Raw genomic sequence first — 20,185 nt, forward strand, 5'->3', positions numbered from 1 at the left:
GAAAGCTAAGAGTAGAGATAAGAGGAAAATGAATGGCAGTTGTTGTCACCAGGAAAGCCACAGCACCAACATTCTGTCTCTCTGAGTGCTTCCCAAGGAACACACACGTGCTCCCAAACAGACTCTGGGGATGTGGGAGTGGCACTGAGAGAGCATCTTTGGGAGAAGCTAAACTGGATGGGACCATGGCACAGAGGCACATTGGGAGGGTTCAGACTGAAGGCAAATCTGGAAAAATGAATCAAAAGGACACATGGCTGCTCACAGACAATACATTATGCTACTGCTCAAATGCAGTTGACTCATGGGATAGGCTTGCAGTTACAGCCTCTCTCCTCTCCCCATCACAACAGCTGCCTTGCTACAGCTTCTTGCTCCATGCTGTCATAAAAGGTATTTCGTACTGGTCCCCTCATCTCACTCATTTAAGCCACTGACAGAAGTTCTAGGAAACTGGGGAAGAAATATGCAGCCAAAAGAATGGATTCTAAAGAACTGAGGAAAATGTCTGCAGTACATAATTAAACTTTGGATTACCTGTGTAATTCTTGTGTCTGAGAAGCAAAAGAAATTAGAAATTTGCATTTGCTCATTTGCTGAATGAAAGGAGCTCAACACTTGTTCCATCAATCAAAATAACGTTAAGAGAGAATATGTCTCTCAGCTACAATAGGATGCAGAATTCAACTAAATGCTGTAGCTTGTTGAACTACTATTTCCCATACATATACAACTTGCATATGCAGAATCCTGTGTATGACATATAACCCATATCTGTGTGGCAACCACAGAAAAAAAAATTCAGTCAGTGCAAATGTAAATTCAATAACCCAAAGTGTATACAAGAATGAAGCAATAACTCCCCAAAGACAGTTTCCACCTTCCCCTTAAGCTGTGAGTTGTGTCCTTTCAGTCTGAAAATTCCAGCAGTAATCTCTAATTCAACTCTGTTTTCAGAGGTAAACTATTACAACTGGGATAATCAGCAGATAAGCCATGTTTTTCTTGTTCCTGAAGGCTCTGACTACTACAGAACAGAATGAAATAACTCTGTTTCAAGATGATGAGAGTTGATGGTCAAATCACTAGGAGAGAAAATTAAACAGGCAGCCCTATTTCCCATTTCTAGATCCCAAAGCAGAGATACAGTAAACAAAGTTTCTCCCTAGCCATTGAAATAGTGGATGAGAACATTGAAGGCAGGGTTTTGGTCCAATTTTGGAATAATTCAGGTGTTTATAAAAGTGAGAGGCTGAAATTTATGTTCCATATGCTGCTGCTGATTACTGAATGAACAGAATTGATTAAACTGCCAGTCATCATTCACTCTGGTTTGTGCTCCATTAGGCACAGATAGGCACAATATATCTTAGTCAAATACTCACAAACAATATCAGGATCTCAGGCAAAGAAAAATTCAAGATTTCTGTTGGAAGCCGTTTATTCAAGATAGGAAAAAAAACAATAGTTCTACAGAAAAGGGGATTAGAGCTCTGTTGCAGCCAGAAAGAGGGCATTTCATCAAACCAGTTTATCATTATAACCCTAAAATGATGCACTACTGCAGAGAAAGTACAGCTAGCTCTGATGTAAAAGAGACACACAGATTTTTCCAGATTATTCTATGCTTTTTGAAAAATTTATTTTCAAAATATTCCACTCCTAGCAGAACTTGTACAAGAATGAGCCAAAAATCTAGAAAAAAAAACTGCAAATACCACAGAAGAAAAATGTCCTGCTTGGAAAGAAGAATCCTATTATGTGGCTTGGGCTGTTGTGTAACCTAGTACTCCGTTTAGTCATATACTGAAATGAGGAGTTAGAGGAGCAACTAGTACAAAAATGAAAAGGTTATTAAAATCACTGAGGAGAGAAACATGAAAAAGCTTCCAGCCTTGGGCTGGAGGACTGCTGTTCACTTTGGCCCACTTCAAAATTATGCTTGGTTTCAAAGCTTATGGCACTCAACCAGCACTCTGAAGAACAAGCCCACAGAAAGGAAAGATTAAATGAATACTAAAGAGGGAGAGAGAGAGGAGGGGGAAAAAAAAAAAAAAAAAAAAAAAAGAAAAAGAAAAAAAAAAAAGAGTATGACATTGAACTGATATGAAATACTCAGAAAGGCAAAAAATCACATAAAGACTTTAAATGGATGTAATGGTATTTTAGATGCCTTAGTGTACTTAGTGAGTTTTGTATTAAGCTCACAGCAAGTAGAAACTAAATGTACGGCAGGAACCCTGAATCACAAACCTTAAATGCACACCTGGAACATGAACAGACATAAAAGTCTGTACAAGGCCGTTACATTTAGACTTGTTTTTGGAAAGCTCACAAACCACTAAACAGCTTAGAGATTTTTGAGCAAAGTCACAATGATTTAGAGGCCAGAAGAGCTTGTTTTTAAGGAAAGAAATGAAAGAACTATGTCATTCTTGGCTAAAAGAAAACACAAAGGACAGGGAGAACACGATGACTCTGTATTTAATGTTATGTAAAATGAAAAGCAGTGAAGAATTGGCTAGGATTTTAATGGTTCCCAGAACCATAGCCAGATCAAAGATAATCAGAAATGGGAAAAAGTGTTTAGGAAATGAAAAGTTCAGGATGTGTTAGAGAAATACTCTTCACAATTATGCTGTACCCAGGCCTCCCAAAGGATGGGAACTCCACTGTTACAGTCATGTGAAACCAGGCAAGCTGAAACACTTAGGAATATCCTTCAGGGACCAGATTTGCATTAACAATGGGGTGGATAAGATTATCTCACAGATCACTCCCATCTCTAGTTTCTGTGATGCAAAGATTACATCTTGATATGTGAAATATGACCAATTAACTTGGTTGTACTGTGCATGAATCTCCAAGGGCATGTTATCTATGTATCATCTGGGCACATTGCACACATTGTCATTTCCAGGCAGCATTTCAGAAATCTTTTTTGTGACAGAAATATATTTCAGTACATTCAAATTAAATTCTCCTACTTTCTTGGTAGAACTTCTGACTTTGAATAAGTAAACCAAATGCTGCTAAGTCTGAGATGATTTTTAGAGATCTTCCCCATGGAACAGCATAGGATAACCTTACAAAGTAAAGTGACAGCCATTTATTGTTGAAATGTGTGGCTTACTCTCTGATGACAAAAAGCATGACTAAACCTATTGATGTATTGATGAGACCATATGTGGCCATACCATCTTATATTGCTCTTCTATTGTCCTGCTTAATTTGCTGGGACTTCAGCTGCCACCACACATCCTCATATGGGCTAAGAGTTAATAGCACGGCTAACTGAGTTACTCTTGCATTTGAAATAACACAGTAAATGAGCCTGTAAAAACGAAGTGGGATGCCTCAGGAAACTGCTTATGAGGTGGACTGTTCTGTTGTTCCTCTGCACAAAGTCTGTAATTCAAGAACTTATTGTCTTAAAATTAGCTTGCTTACTTGGAGCTTGGTTTTGTATTTTTGGTCTACGAATCTGCATTCCTCTCTCTGTGTAGCAAAGATTCTTATTGCAACAAGAAGAATCTACAACCTATCTGAATTTGGATACTACAAGAAAATAATACAAAAGCTCTGGTGAATACTGCCTATAGAAGATCCAGATATTTTTCTGAAGTACTTTCCCAACACACACACTAAGTATTTTTAGCAGTGTAAAAAGGATACTACATCTCTCATTTCAGATGGATAAAAGTAGTTTCTTAGACAGGAACTGAAATGCCCTTCCAATAACCAGAGACGAAGATGTTTTCCTCACAGTCAGTATTTCTTTATATTAGACCTCATGACAATTTTCCAATCAGAAGTTAACTGAGCTGTTAAAAATTTTGAGGAGCTCACTAACAGTAAGAAGTTTAATTAACAAAACCTTGATAGTCATTGCAATACCCTCGCCTTAATATCCTAACCCTGAAGATTAGCTTTTCTTTCTAGTGGCAGTTCCAATCATAACTAACAATGAGGGCAGAAGAACTGATCAGTTCTGCACTGTTTTCTCTCTTGGGCTCTTTAGCATGTACTGGGACTCCTACTCACAGACTTCTCTCATTGCAAACTGTTTACAGCAGATATGGGATAAAGATGCCTTTGTAATGTCTCCTATGTAAAAACAATTTCATACACCTGTGTCTAAGACAAGATCCATTTTTTATTTTTTATTTTTAAATAATAAATATCTTAATTACTATCATAGGCCTTTACTGGCCAAATATTCATGAAAGCACACATAGAATTACATCAAATACTCAAATCTACCTCAGAGCAGGTAATATGTAGAAAGTGCCAAACACCTTAAAATTACCATTTATTTGTCTAACAATATAATAGAAAATCTTCATGTGAACAGCTGTCCCCAGACTATGATCTGAATTGACATCATGTCCATCAATCCAGATGTTACAAAGTTAAATAACAGTGATTTAATAAGCAATTTCATAACATTTGACTTGCCTAGTTATGAGCAATTTCTTTCACAGCTCTAAGCACAATTGATGTTCATTCCTAAAGAGTCAACATGAGGTTACCTGAATAGTTTCTAAGGTTTATTTTTTAAAAGCAAAACAGGATATGCAAAATTTGCCAGCTGTTAGTAAAAACAGTTTTTAGCCAGCTGCATTTGAAAATAAAACATCCCCTGTGACTTCTTGATCTGAGAAACCCAGATGTAGCAGCACATGCATTAACAGAACCAAAAATGGTTTAATAAGTTGTTTAAATTACTTCATTTACTAAGACTATATTCTTTCTGCAAGGAACAAATAGGAGAGGATCATTCGGGGATTTTTCCCTATGTTTCTGAATCACTTATATATGGTTTTTAGTAATTCATAAACCCTTTATGTACTGAAGCTTATTTTCCTTGCATTGACTTTCAAAGGACTGTAAAATTCAAGGATTAAGGAAAGTTACACCAGAGGCAATGCAAAGCCATTTTCATAAGCTACCAGTAAGTCCTCATCAAGAGGAAAAAAAGAAAAAAAGAAAAAAGCAAGCATATCAAAGGTTATCACAACTCTTTGATGCAGTTTTAGGTAGCGTAACACATTCACACAAAGCCACTGTATCAAATGCTGTCAGCAGTAAATCACAAAGCCCACTGCATTCATTGATTTCCATCACTAGCCTGACACTGCTAATGCATGTATGTCTTCATTAATATTATTTTATTGCCAATGGCTATTTAAAAAGAAAGCAGGAGAATGTAATATTGTATGTGGATCATTAGCTTTTAGTTACTCCCCTAATGCCCTACACCAGCAAATGAAGTGTAAAAATAGCCTGCAGCCTCTGCCACCTGCTTCCCCGCCACTGTCCAGTGGTTAATATTTGGGCTCCTTTTTCATGCAGCTGGGCTTTCTCCTCAGTAGGAGCTCCACTTTCCCTTCCTTGGGAGCCCCCATGAAATGTTATTTATCATGGGTAAAGCAAAGGCCCCTTGCTGGTCTTTTTTTTTTTCTAAGCGGAAGACACAGCTGTGCTTTGTGTCTCAGCGTTATTTAAATATTTAGTGAAGTGGCTGCCTAGTTTTGACATAATGTGGATTATCAATAAGGACACAAGAGAGCATGCAGTTTCTGCCATAAGGACATAATGCCAGTAATTGCATAAAAATGCTAATGCTACAAACACACTTTTGATAACAAATTACCAAATTATCTTTGTAGCTGATGGAAGATAGGTTTCTCCATGTCTCTGTCTTCCTCTCACTCTGGGAAATCACCAGGTGGTTTTAATGTAATTATGGCCCAGCTTTGAGGAGACTTGCACAAATCTGCCTGAGCTCCAGCAGATCTTGATGCTGAACATGCCGTGTCCATGGCAGTGACCCAGACAAACACCTCTCACCAGCACACAGCAAAAGCTATCACAGGCAATACAGCAAACACACAAGTAAAACCCAAAGTTCTTCTGTCACATGCAATAGAAATTTGCTGTAACCTGACTTCAGATGCAGCAGTAGATCAGCCTACCATGTGAATGGAATTGTATTAGCAGGGCCTTCTAAGCCATCCATAGTTGGCCAGTTATTGAGGGGTAGCAGAAATCTGAAGGCCAACTGAATTCAGGACTGCATCAAAGGTGGAGTGGCAGCAGGATGATGGAGTTGACTGTCTCCCTCTACTCTGACCTTGTAAGGCCCCATCTGCAGTACTGTGCTCATGTCTGGGCCCTCAGCACAAGAAGGATGCAGAGCTGTTGGAAAGACTCCTGAAGAAGGCTACAAGGATGACCAAAGGGAGGGCTGGAGCACCTCTTGTACAAAGGCAGACTGAGAAATCTGGGCCTGTTTAGCTTGGAGCAGAGAGTGCTCCAAGGAGACCTCACTGCAGACTGCCTGTACTTGCAGGGAGCCTACAAGCAGAAGGGGAACCAATTTCTTACATGGTTTGAAAGTGATGGGATAGAGGGGACTGGCTTTAAACTAAAAGAGGAGAAATTCAGGTAAGATGTTAGGAAAAATTCTTTACTCAGAAGGTGGTGAGGAACTGGCACAGGCTGCCCGTTCTATGATTCTATGATTCTATGATTCTATGATTCTATGATTCTATGATTCTATGATTCTATGATTCTATGATTCTATGATTCTATGATTCTATGATTCTATGATTCTATGATTCTATGATTCTATGATTCTATGATTCTATGATTCTATGATTCTATGATTCTATGATTCTATGATTCTATGATTCAGCAAGCTGTAAAACAAATCATTATAATTTTTTTAAACTTGTTCAGGGTCAGTTTTTTCTTCAAAGTAAACGAGTCCTGCAGATCTAAAGGATTAAGCACAAATTCAAAACAAATTTACCTTTTCCACAACACCATATGTTCTTGATAAAGAAAAATACTTTTCTTACACATTACTAATTCCTGATCCAGTCTGCAATGCTTCTGCCAACACAGCTGATGTTCTAATGTCTGCAAGCACAGATTACAGAGGTTTGCGACCTCAAAACCAACAGGATGAACAAAGAACCTCTACCTTGGTTTCTAACAGTCAAAAAAACACACACCTTCACTGTTCAACATGGGATTAACTGATGTTAGCAAAAGAAGCTAGGTGCTGTAACCTGCATGCATCATGCTGTTCTTTCAAATCTGCAGGCCTAAACAAAGCCTGCAAGTTTGAAAGAAAATTGTCCAACAATATGTCACACACTGACTTTCTGCTAATGGGCAAAGCAGATGAACAGACGCTGTATTTTTGCATCTAGAGAATCCAGGGATTTTCCTTGCTACATCTCAGACAATCTGCTGGACAGGGCAAATTTGGGCATTTCAGTCGTAAATGCAATGCTTTACCAGTTATGTATTTTAGCAGGCATTGCTAGCATAGCACTATCCACCATGTACTGTATCATAGCTACCATCTGAATCATAGTTACCAGCTGTTCGCTAAGGAGCAGCAAGCAACAACTCCTAGTCTCCTGAAAAGCATTACTGGCTCTGCTAGTGGTATGCCAGCAGCAGGTACCCACCAGGGTACCATGTGAGTTGAAGAAGGGTATTCATTTATGGAAATAACTGAGTCATCCACAGAGATTACTGCACACGAGCTATACCACCATAACTTTAAGCTTTAACTACACCATTAATTGTGCCATATATTTGTTTTACACAAAATCTGAGCTAAAGCACCTACGTTGAGTCTTGTGCAAAGATGCTATACTGACCACATATCAAGGCAGGTTGAATATTCTGTTGATCCCAAAAGGACATCTGGAGGTCTGTACCATAGGGTTACCACTTCATTAGAATACGTATGGCTGGGAACTGATTTAGCTCTTGCAAGACCTGTTGGGTAAATACAAAGAAATTAATAAAAACGGAACCAAAGAAATGGTTTGCTGTAGAGTTAAGATCCTAAAAGTATATATGAGACCACATCACATTAACTGAACACATGTTGCAAGCAATTTTTTCTACTAGTAACAAAATAAGTTGCTTAATGGAAGAAAGCATCTTTGATTTAATACTTGGCTAAACAGAGCTGTGATTACTATGAAGGAATAATAAAATTTGACTTTGATAATGACAACCAGAAGCCCTGGGGAGATGTAAGGTTACAATGTGGTATACCTAAATGAAAGACAAATAAATAAAGTTATTCATTTCCATTAACTACTCATCCTTAGGCATCAAAAGTCTTTCATTTAAGTGCTTAGGAAAAGAGAATGAAAAGGGAACTCCCATACATACAGTGACACAGATTAGATGTTTTTTAGGGGAGCCTAAGAAAACCTGCCGTTGATGCTGAAAACTCTAGCCTGCTTATTCAAATTTATATTTGAAAGCAGTAGAAACACTCAGACATTTCCATTCAAATAAATATTAATATTGCAGTAATACATCCAAAAATGTTACACGCAAAATTCTTCTCTCTCAAAAAATATATATTGGCAGTGCAGCAATCTCAGAAACAGGAATCCAAATGATGAAAGCTGTGACCTACTAAAAATACACTACTTACAATAATTGTCTTTCAGGTTTGTCAGATATTTAAAATGACTCACAGAACTATATAACCATAATCTATCCCATGTAAAATTGGATTGATTTTAGGAGAGATTCTCATGTGCTTTTATAAACATCAGTAAAATGTGTATCTTTCTAATGGTTCTCCTACAAGTGTGTCACTCATCAAGAAACTGGAAAAAACATTTCCAGGACTTTTGGTGACTGTTCCCATCACCCACAAAAACCTTTTCCAAACAGCTTGCTCATACTTAGTGTCTTGAGACCACCCAGTCCCTCACTGGGATCACTGGACATACAGAAGTAACAGAATGCACCACTGCTTTTTGTCTTCCCTTTCACACACAAAAAAAATGAAATCACTAACAGGTCATAGTCATGTCTTACACCAGAAAGCAGTCATGCCCTCAGAAAGATACACAAAATGAGAATCACATAAAAGTAAAGATGAGAGTCCTTTGCACCTTACTTCTCAATGCACTGGAGAAGCTATTTAAGAACAGTTAATCTCAGTGAATACATCTCCATAGTAATGATGGCAAATCTTGCCAGTAGATTGCATTATCAGCTGATTATAGCAATTAGAGCAGTGCAAGGGAGTAATTTGACCTGTATGCCAAAATTTTGTTTAAAAAAATAAATAAATAAAATAATAATAATAATAAAAAAACATTTCAAATATGAACAAACTTCTTTTTTTCTGCTTCAGTTTTCAGACTCCCATCTCCTTTATAATTGTCCATTTGATCACTAGCTTGACCAACACTTGGCTCATGTAAAGAAAACAAGGTTGGCAACTGCAGCACACCTCAGAAGAGGAGAGGTAGCCTTATGCTACCTGCAGGACCTGTCATAGAATCATAGAATGGCTTGGGTTGAAAAGGAACTTAAAGACCATTTAGTTTCAACCCCCCTGCTCTGTGGTTGCCAGCCACTAGACCAGGCTACCCACAGCCACATCCAGCCTGGTCTTGAATGCCTCCAGGGATGGGGCATTCACAACCTCCTTGGGCAGACACATTTGAGGTTGCTACATCTGGTTTCTCAGTTATAAGAGGATCATTACTGGAACTGAGAAAGTTAGGAAACAAAACATTAATTTGTAAGAGCAAATCAAACTCATACACTGACATCAAATGGCATCAGTGCTCCAGGTTTAAGAGGTTTAAAGCCTTAAGTTTTATATAGTGGCCAACTGGTTTCCTGCTCATGCACTTACACTAAATTTGCAGATTACATGGCCAAATTTAGCAGAACTGAACAACCAAGGGAAATACATGCAAAGGCTAAAATTTGGCACAAGAACATTTGGCACCGCCCTCTGTTTTAGTCAATTGCTTTTCCAGTGCAGAATTCAAAGGGCCTAAATTAGGCTAATGCCTTGGAGGAGCTTCTTTTTCTTAGGAATGGGAACAAAGTTTGCTTTTTCTGAAGAACACTCTGCACAAATACAGCATTTGCAATTATGAACATTTTCATTTGACAACTCCAAATTAATGTAAATGTCTCTCATCCCACTTGAAGCATGAAAAACACCCTCATCTTTCAGATATATTTACAGTTTAAAAGCAGTGCTACCAAAATATATATATATAAATACTGACAAGATTCCATACTTCTTGTTTTGATGTTCCAGATGTGCACAGATGACAGTTACCATCTTGGGTTACTTTGGTGATATTTTTTGTTTGTTTAAAAAATATGCAGAAAAAAAGCAAACAAACAAACAAAAAACCCCTATGTACTTCATAGCCTTTTGCACATTCAAATATGCTTACTCATGCAAAATTTATTTAACCACATCCTTCAACTGAAAGGAAACTGAAAGGTAGGATTAATTAGCACAGCATGTTCGATCACTTTCTTTGAGGGTTCCCTGTCTGTTTCCATGGATACCCTACAGGAAGTGTGACAGTCTCCTTTGAAAAAGACAGAGCCTATGGTTGATCATCTAAACTTCAGATCTTAATGGCTATGACAAACAAAAGCCAAAAGGGAGATGGTGACATCGCCAGGTGAAGGCACAGCATTTACATATGGCTGCCTGCACCCTTCTTGTCTGTGAAGGGGCATAGACAGCTCACTGACAGTTGGTGAGGTCCCTCCCAGATCCTACAGCCTCCAAAACATAAAAGGTCACCATGCAGCCTGTGTCTGGCCTCATTTGGAAAGGGGGAAGCCAAGCATAAGGCCCAGTGATTAAAGTCAGGTGGCATCAACCCTGTTGAGTATAATTATGGCAACAACAGACATTCCTGTTATCCAGGGAGTTACCTCACTGTCTATTATTTATCCTAGCTGGAAGAAGAAACTTTCCTCATGCATTACATGCCACCAAGCTTGCGCAGCAACATCTATTTGTGCTGTGCCACAAAACACAGCTTTATTTTATATCATTCATTAAATAACAGCTCATGTGATCCTGTAATGCCCTTTATTTAAAACACAGGCTGACATTATGCTGGTGTATGGAATGGAACAGAATGGAATGGAACAGAATGGAATCTAAGCCCAACTGTCTGAGCAATCCAGGACAACTCAAAAGCAAGAAGATATTTCCCTGCATGGTAAACACAACTTTCTCTGCTTCATCTGGTTTTACATTTTATCTCAGACCCAGAGACTATCTCTGATTTCACCTAGCATCAGTTAGTGATGTATCAGATTTATTTGTACTGATTTATCACCATTGTTTTTTTATTTACTTATTTATTTTATTTTACATGGCTTTTCAAAGAGAAAGCATTTATATCCAGACTCAAATCCTATTCAGTACAGATATCTTTGGTTATGAGCACAAATATTAATATTTGATATCTTTTTGCTGCAGGATTCCTTTCTAGTCAAATTCATGCGACAACCAGGAAGCCTTTGTTCACAGTGAGCTTCATCCTGCAAATGTCAAAGACAGTAATGGCTGCAAAAAGGAGGGCTTGCCAAGTATGTGCATTGTTTTCCTTTCCATTGTACTTTAAATGTATTGATTTGTTTACTATTTTTATTTAGATATAACAAAAAAGGCTTTAGTAAGGCATGCTGCAGACGAAAAGAAAAGAATGTTTTTTTTCTCTTTCAGTGTTGCTTATCCTTGATTCATATTCTTTCATGCTTCCCTTCTTCGATTCCTGTTCTTTTTTTTTTTTTTTTTTTTTTTTTTCCAACTACTTTAATGTAAATGGTTTATTACCATTGTTCAGTAACAATATTAAAATATTATTAAGGTAATCTATTGAAGATCATGAGTTGTCAACTTTGCTTAAGCTATTTATTGTTACTTATTTACAAACAGAGACATATTTATTCAGTGAATACCCAAATGACAGCAAAACAGAAGTAAAATGAGTGGAAACTGACACTGTTTCAACAAGGCACTCGGCTCTCCACCCCAGAATTCAGTTCTTGGCAAGTACTGCAGCCTGAAGGTCCCTCTGCTGAACAGAACTCATCTGTCCCTTATCTGTAGCTTATCTGAGCTAAATTTCTTTCAACTATGATAAATTACCTACAATATCCTTTGCCTTAGTCCTAATGCAGCCACCAGTTCATGGTAGTGATATTCATTTACAAAAGTCACCCACTACTAGAGAGAGCCTAATTAGGTTCCCTGGTTAATATTCCCTAAATGCACTTGGACAATGACTAGCCTTCCCAAGCAGAGAGCATGAGTCAACCTTCACAAGACAGACAGCAATAAGTCAAGCAAAAGGCATGTGTGCCTGACAGCCTGGGTTTCCCCACACTATCACTTGTTCTAATAAAAGATTATTTCTCCCTGCAAATCTTATCTCATGTATGCCTTCAGACAGTCCCCATGTAGGTGATAATTATTTTGGTCTGTGTAACAGTCTCCACCATCAATGTGACAAACACAAGTTGGATGAAGGGAAGATGCAGAAGTATTTTTTCCTGCTAACAAGAAACAAGAATTTACCCTTCGTGGAAAGCACTTTTTTTAAACAACTCAGCATCAGCTCTTTCATCTACCTCCAAAGCCATCCACAAGACCCTAGTTAAGGGATAAGGACATGTTCGATATATTAAAGACCTTTGTGAATAATGTGACTGAAAACCATCCTAACTATAAAGCTGTTTATTTCTCTGCTTTAAAATCCTTTAAAAACTTCCTGATACATATTGAAAAAGTCTGCTGACGCTGAACACATACAATGACTGCCAAACTCATTCATTCTCCATTAGCAGAAAGGAACACACAAACAATTCCGTTCCAATCAAAAAAATAGGTGGCACAGAAATGCGAAAGAATACACGTTCCATTTTTGACATAGTGAAATTATATATATTCCCATGATTTTCTGGGTCAGCATAAGGGTGTTCAAACTGCCTCTCCAATCTAGAAGCTGAAAAATAACGGTGTGGGCAGGATAAAAAGAAAAAGAAAAGAAATCCACACTAACACTGCCAACACTGTAAATATACACGCAGCCGTGACAGCTCACAAAATTCAAGGACAGCAAGCAATTTCACATCAAAGATAACTTCTGCATTAATGAAAAGACCTGGATTCATTAGGAACATGAGATACATGCCTATGATATTTTAACTGTTCACTGTTTCATATCTTGCTATTCACATTCTGGATCTTTGCTTAATGATCCTCATTTTCTTCTGTCACAAAACATTCTACATGAAAATGATTACCTTTCCTCTTAACAACATCCCAGCATGAACACACTGCTTTGCTAATAAGGCCGCAAGTGAAGAAGTCAGTATTGCTCATTCCACAGTTATTAGGTTTGAAGCAAAGAGTTAACAATGCCTGAACAGACGGTTTTACATTGGGAGGATCTGCAAAGAACAGGGAGGAAGTTCTAGAAAGGGCAAACAAACAGAAAATAATTCTCAGTTGAAAATGAGAGGTAATACATTTGAGAATGTTTCAAAATTCCCTGAGAAAATAGGAATCTGGAAAGCAGCTATGACTCAACGAGCACCGTACTAAACAGTTTGAGTTCAGAATATAGGAACGTTAAAAAAAAACAACACAAAACTACATGGAGTTTTAAGACTTATGAATCAAGCTCTTGCTGAAGACAACACCGATTACAACTACTTTCATGCAGTTTTGAGGAGTAATGTTCTTGTTTCCCTATCATCAGACTTTTTCCCTAATAAACCAAAGGAACTCAGAAAAGAAAATGTAAAGTGATTCAGACCATGAGGGAAAAACTGCTCTGAAGAGACAAAGATAAACCTCTGCATGTGCAATCTGGTGTAGTGTAATAGCCCATCAAGCAATGACCGTAGAAATCAACATCTTACTGCAATGCTACTTGTGTTAACAATTGACTGTGCTCCCCATCTGGCCAACTAAAAGCATGACTACAGAGCCAATTTGGGTTATTCCATCGTGGGACCAAGTAAAAATGAATCAAGCTTTATCAACTGCTATCTTGATAATTTATCATTCAATAAAATGCAGTAGGTACTTGACATATTGCATGAGACAGGCTAAATAGGACATACTGGCAAGGAAATAAATAACCTTTCTCAGAGCTGTTTAAGACTTATATTTGCAGAAAAATGTCATGTAGACAAACTGCCTTCCCCTTTGTTCAGGTGCTAAGGGGACTGAACACACACCAGACTCAAACTCTTTCGATACATGACAGCAGTACCATTTAAAACCTTCCACCACAATGTTTCATTAAATCTGACAGCTGAAGAACTGTTAAATAAGCATGTTTCGTTGCTAGTGTAGTGACTCACCAACAACCACAGAGAAACACAAAAGCTAAGTTTCACCATGGGTTTTATATGCAGATATCTAAACTCAGTTGTTTACACTCAGGTAATTTTGTTTCTGAAGTGACCATACAGCACCAATCCTGACTTTTTCCATCAATGAGGACCACAGCTCAGTGCAACCAATCTGGGGCTGCAGGAACTCAGCTCAAAGGCTAAGATACTTTGGTGTCTATTAGAATGTTGCTGCATGGAGTGAGACAATACCATTTTTCCGATCCATCATTTCTAATTCAGAGGTAAAACACCCAGAGAATTTTGATGAAGATAATGGTCGGGTTAAGAAGCTTATTAAAGTATCTGTAAATTTATTTACAAATAGGGAAGATCCCAGGACTTAGTTTAGGCTAATTTAACAAGAGCAAGGCTACATGAAAAAGCAAGTGTTGGACAATGTTAATACAATCTATGAACAATAATCACACCTGAAAATCAGATCTAACAATTATTTCTATTTGTAAATCCAACACTGATAATACCATTTGGCATTATACACAAAAGTGAAACTTGTGAATCTCAGTGTGGGCACTGAAACACCATTTCTTACAACGTGCAAGTCCTGGCCTATGCGCGTATAAATGGCCCCATTCTGCAACTAACAGATCCAGCAGAGCCTGGCTCCTGCACACCCAGTGCCATTAAGTTTGATGTGCCTGCGCTTTCAGCTAAGAGCCCCCTGCACATCCCTGCTGCAGGACACAGCTGTACTGGTTCCACCTCACAGACCTGGCATCTGAGCCACTGCTGGCACAAATGGTTCTGTAGCAATGGGGAAGTTTAACCCAGGCTGCTTCCAGGACCCATGCCAGACTGTTCATAGATAACAAAGATACTCAGCTAATACTTGGTATTCCCGCAATACGTGATTCTCTTAAACTTACATATTTTCTTAAAACATTGTCATGGCTTTTCTGTGGAAGAAATCTGGTACATTTTGCATGCACTACCACATCAGTACATACATTCTCATGCTAGATAATGCCTGCAGAACCTTAAAACACATCTTTCTCTACTGGATTAAGTCAGAGAAAAATGATCTGAAAAGATCAGGACAATACAGTACAAGCATTGATACAAAGCTAACAAAATGTAAACAGAAGTCTATCCTATTTGAAGAAGAAAATAACTATAGGAGACCTAAAGATTTCACTAAATTTTAACATTATTTTCACTTTGCCTTAAAGTGTGAGACCATTAAGAAAACCTATGTAAGTACAGCTGCTTCTGTGTTATAATGCAGCAACATATTATGACAGTGATCTCTGGAGCCTCAGATGCATCTGTTCAATTGAATTGCTCCTCAAAACTCATTTAATGTCGATGTCATCTTGAATTAGCTGAATCACAAATCTTACAAGGAAAGTTTTGTGAGAGACATTCCAATATGCTTAAGTCTAAATGATGATTTGACTTTACATCAGTAGTCATGCATCTGTATTCCTGCAGAGCCACCTAATCAGTTCATAATACAATTTTGTCACAGAGAAAGAAGAAATGAAAACAGGCAATTTCATTTTAAAAAAATTTACATTAGAAATGCATTAAAGCTGTGGATTCTACAATGTAATTCTGGAAAGAGGTAGTCAGAAAGCAAATGCTCCTCACGTGGCATCTTTCTAGAAAGTGATACTGAAATGCCACTGCCAGCAAGGCAAAATAGGAGCTCTTACGACCAAATCTATTCTGTTACACAGTTGTAACCTTACTAAGCCAGTGGAATTGCAAATCCCTTTATTGAAAAATGAAAATGTTAGTACTGAATCCAAAGCATTCTCTTCTCTGTTCTTTCAGACTATTACTGTGCTTCTCCATGCAGTGCTTGATGAAAACTACTTCTACATTGCAAGAAAAGTGCCTCTAATTGTATTTTCACATGGGCAAAACACCACTGCCACGTTATTAGGAACTTCGCAACATTCGATATTTTCTTTAAACCATTTCTTATTACAAGTTTGCATGTATGAACAAATCAGAGGTACACAGGTGAGAACATCTTATTTTGATAATCCATTCAGCATCACATCCTGCAACCTGCATGGTTATAATCCTGAGCACCATCCTGAGCAAAGGACTGTCAGTTTCCAGAAGGTAAATTAGAATTTCATGTTTATAAAGTACATTTCAGTAAGACAGTGTTTTTTATTATTATTTATTTTTGAGTTCTTCCTAAGATCTATAGATCTTTCTTAAGATCTGTAGTTTAAAGCTGAATTGAATTTCCACCTTGCTTGATAATTTGAGAACTTAGCATCATTTATTATAGTATCAACACAATAAAGATATTTTCTTCTAGTGCATCAGAGTCAGTACCTGCCTCTATAATCAAATCTACCCACTAAAGTTAGTAACTTAAACACCATTACAATGAAATAGTGTTAAAACCAAATATAGCCACAAGAGTGAATAAAAATAAAAAATAAAAAAATTACTAAGAAGTGACTTTAAAATGATGAAATAAGAAGAATTTGAGCATCATCGAATCCTTAGAGTTGGAAGGGACCTTTAAAGGTCATCAAGTCCAACTCTCCTGTGATGAACAGGGACACCTACAGCTAAAGCAGGTTGCCCAGGGCCTAATCCAGTCTCACCTTGAAAGTCTCCAGGGACAGGGCATCCACCACGTCTCTGGGCAACCTCTGCCAGTGCCTTACCATTGTCAGCATAGCATAGCATACAGCAAGGCATGCAGACTCTTGTTCATGGCTGGTGAAAACACATAGCTAATAATTGTGAATACATTAAAAAACAGTGTTTTGTAGCTGAGAATTTTCTCTATCCAGTAGTGTTATTGTGCTCTTTGTATCTGTTGTAGCTGCCAGGAAAATAAATAGGAGACATTACTTTTGGAGCAACTGTAAAGGACCTTTTCCTTATATCCAACTTAAATCTCCCCTCTTGAAGCTTGAAGCCATTTCCCCTCATTTTCTCACCTGGGAACCTGCTAAAGAGTCTGTCCCCTTCTTTCCTGTAGCTCCCCTCTAGATACTGTAAGGTCGCCCTCAGGTCTCCCCAGAGCCTTTTCTTCTCCAGGCTGAACAGCCCCAGCTCTTTCAACCTGTCCTCATAGGAGGGGTGTTCTATCATTTGTAGAAACATATGTTCATAAGTAGGGGTTGGGATAAAAGAGATGACACCTGAACATCTCCTTCTCCCTTATTTTCAATGGCCACAGAAAAAAAAAAAAAAAAAAAAAAAAAAAAAAAAAAAAAAAAAAAAAAAAAAAAGAAAAAATCCCCTGGGCTGCCAGGGAAATTCTCTTCTCAATACATGAATAGGAATCATGCAACTGAAGAAATATAAATACAGCCAACATTTCAGAAAGAATGAAAAAAACTTGCATTAATTATTAAAAATTAATAGATAAAATGTGAATGTATTGCAGTAACACAAGGACTTAAAACAACTGGGACAAAAGAAATCATGGCATAAATTACAGAGCCAGCACATCCTTAAAATGCTATCTGAATCGCGGCATTATTTCATATCATGTTAAACAGCACATTTCTCTTAATGAACTGCCATTCTCCTTTCACGTTAATCTTTCCTTTCCATATCAATATTTTTGTTCTGAGTGATGATAAATTCTTTCTTCCTGAAGCCACACCCTTTTCACTTACCCTTTCATTTCCACACAGCCAATTATTTCTTGTGTAAAATAAATCTGCATAATTAACAACACATCAAAGAAATTTAAATGATTTTAAAATTTGGTGTAGTTTTCTCCCTTTATTATGTAATATGTTCTCCCAAACAAGGAAGCAATAAACAAAACCATGATCAGACCAATAAGTCCTAAGGGGTAAGCATCGCTGGACCAAACCAGGATGCCTGTATTCAAAAGCTTTACCAGGTGCACAGCCGGCATTCACATACAGCTGCACTGACAAAAGCAGCTTGCCATTTTTCAGGCAGGAGACAACTACTCCTCAAATATCCCCATGGACTGAGGCACAGGAAGCTCCATTTAGACTGAAGTTAGCCTGGCTGCAGCTGCTCAGCGTGTCTGAAAATATCGTGTGACATATTAAACTTCAGAAACCAGACTGGCAACACAAAATGCCAAGGTGTTTCTCTTTTGTTTTCTAGGTTGAGAAAGGAGGAGAAACTATGTTTTTAAGAAAGTTTGGTGCTTTAAACACAGAAGTTTATAGCCACACTATTTACAAGGCTACAGACTAAGACTAGAGAAGCAGCAAGATGTGTAGACACGAATGGTCACATGACAAAGTAAGGCTTATTTTATGATGAAAAAAAAAAAATTCTTTACTGTCCAGATTCTAAATACATCTACAGATTCCTGTAGATGGATGGGCTTCTCTTGTGGTAATAACTGCCGCAGTAATAATGCAGGGTCACAGTCAGAACTGAGCCAACTGCATTGCAGATGACATCTAAAGACCACATTCTTCCTAAGCACAAAACTCCCTAACAGAATTTTTATCACAGTTGTTTTAACGGTGTCATAACCAACTTCCTTTATTGCCCTTAATGGATAATTAAGATGCTTTCCTCCTACTTAAAGGCTCAATATATCTCTAACTTCTAACAATGAGAAACTGGATTGAACAATGAGAAACTGGATTGAACAATAAGTAATCTGAGATGCTTTTAACAGGGGACTCATTTAGTGACTCAAGCCAATCTCCAGTTCCTTATTGGTTTAAAAACAAATTATTATTTTATTCCATAGTATCTTAGTATCTTAGTATCTACTAATTCTACACGGTGTTTCTCAGTGGGAAGAACTCAAGTTATGAAATCTACTCACTACTATGGAAGAAAAGATGGATATTATCCAAGAACTTTTTTTTCAACTGTTAAAAAACAGTCAGTGGAGACTGACATGGACACAAATTCAGTGTGTGGCTGAATCAATCCTGTGTCAAATCTATTAGTTCTCCATAGGCTAGCAAACCCTATTTCTGTCCATAAAATACTCTTCCTGCATCAGCTCTACAATGGCAATTTTAAAATTAGATACATCTGACTCCTCAATAAAGTCATCAGATCAATCAAACAAATGAGACTGAGGTCCACAATAGGAAATAACAAACTAAATATGCATGAGAAGCAAGAGGCACCAGAATGGTATTAGGCTACAAATTCTCTGCCATCTTCATCTCACAAAAACAATGCACAAAAGAATTAATCAGCCCAAATATCAGAAAGCAAATCCACCCCTCTGCACTTCTGCTGCTTGAGACTTCCTGCCACCTACACATCTCTTCTTGCTCCTTACCACAAGCCTCTTCTGGAGAAAACATGAGAAGGTCACACAAGCTGCACAGGAAGGCCTTGCTTTGGGGAGGGGGAAAGGGGTGGCTCTGGCTAGCCACCGCCATCGGTCAGTTGTTCTGTTAGTTGATAATATCTGGTGTGGAAGGACATCCTAGGGAAGCAATTAACACTTGACAGGAGTCTCTGGGTATATCACAGTCATAGCTTCTGCAACCTACAACTTTAATCCTTCCTCCAAGAGGGAACAAGCTCAGCTCTTGAGCTTTTGGCTTCCTTCCTCTAGATGTAGAAAGCAATGGGGGTTACAAGGGTACTTTTTCACTGATTTGGTAGTGTGCAGTCAGAGTTAGGCCAGGCCAAATGCACAGAGTCTGTCCTGCTGCTTCAGGCCTTGAGCCCAGAAGTATCATCATTTCAGGCACAATGACAATGCCTTTTACCATAATCTTCCATAATTGATACTCTGTGGACCATTACGCAGAACAACATAACAGATATCCATGCAATCTTTTATGCTGTCCAGCCTTTCACATGAATGTATGTGGTAGTTTATACGGTGATTGCTTATGGGATTCTTTCTGTGGAAAAGATTTTTTTTATTCAAGTTATCAAAATAGCTTTAATCATTTTAATGATAAACAAACTATACATCAATAGCTTTTTCCCCTGTGATAGATCTCCAGCATGCACCTCGTAGTAA

At 37.9% G+C, this 20,185-nt stretch overlaps 1 protein-coding gene across 5 annotated transcripts in view; it reads right to left on the minus strand.

The window, feature by feature from the left end:
* CDK14 (cyclin dependent kinase 14) overlaps window positions 1-20,185 on the minus strand; it is a 296,113-nt gene that overhangs the window by 120,515 nt on the left and 155,413 nt on the right. For all 5 annotated transcript variants that reach the window (XM_072328324.1, XM_072328329.1, XM_072328328.1 and 2 more), the window contains one exon: window positions 7,683-7,803. In XM_072328324.1, coding sequence (XP_072184425.1) covers window positions 7,683-7,803 — 121 coding nt within the window. The remainder of the gene's footprint in view (window positions 1-7,682; window positions 7,804-20,185) is intronic.

This window comes from Excalfactoria chinensis, chromosome 2, assembly GCF_039878825.1.
Source record: "Excalfactoria chinensis isolate bCotChi1 chromosome 2, bCotChi1.hap2, whole genome shotgun sequence".
NCBI classification, from domain to species: Eukaryota; Metazoa; Chordata; class Aves; order Galliformes; family Phasianidae; genus Excalfactoria; species Excalfactoria chinensis.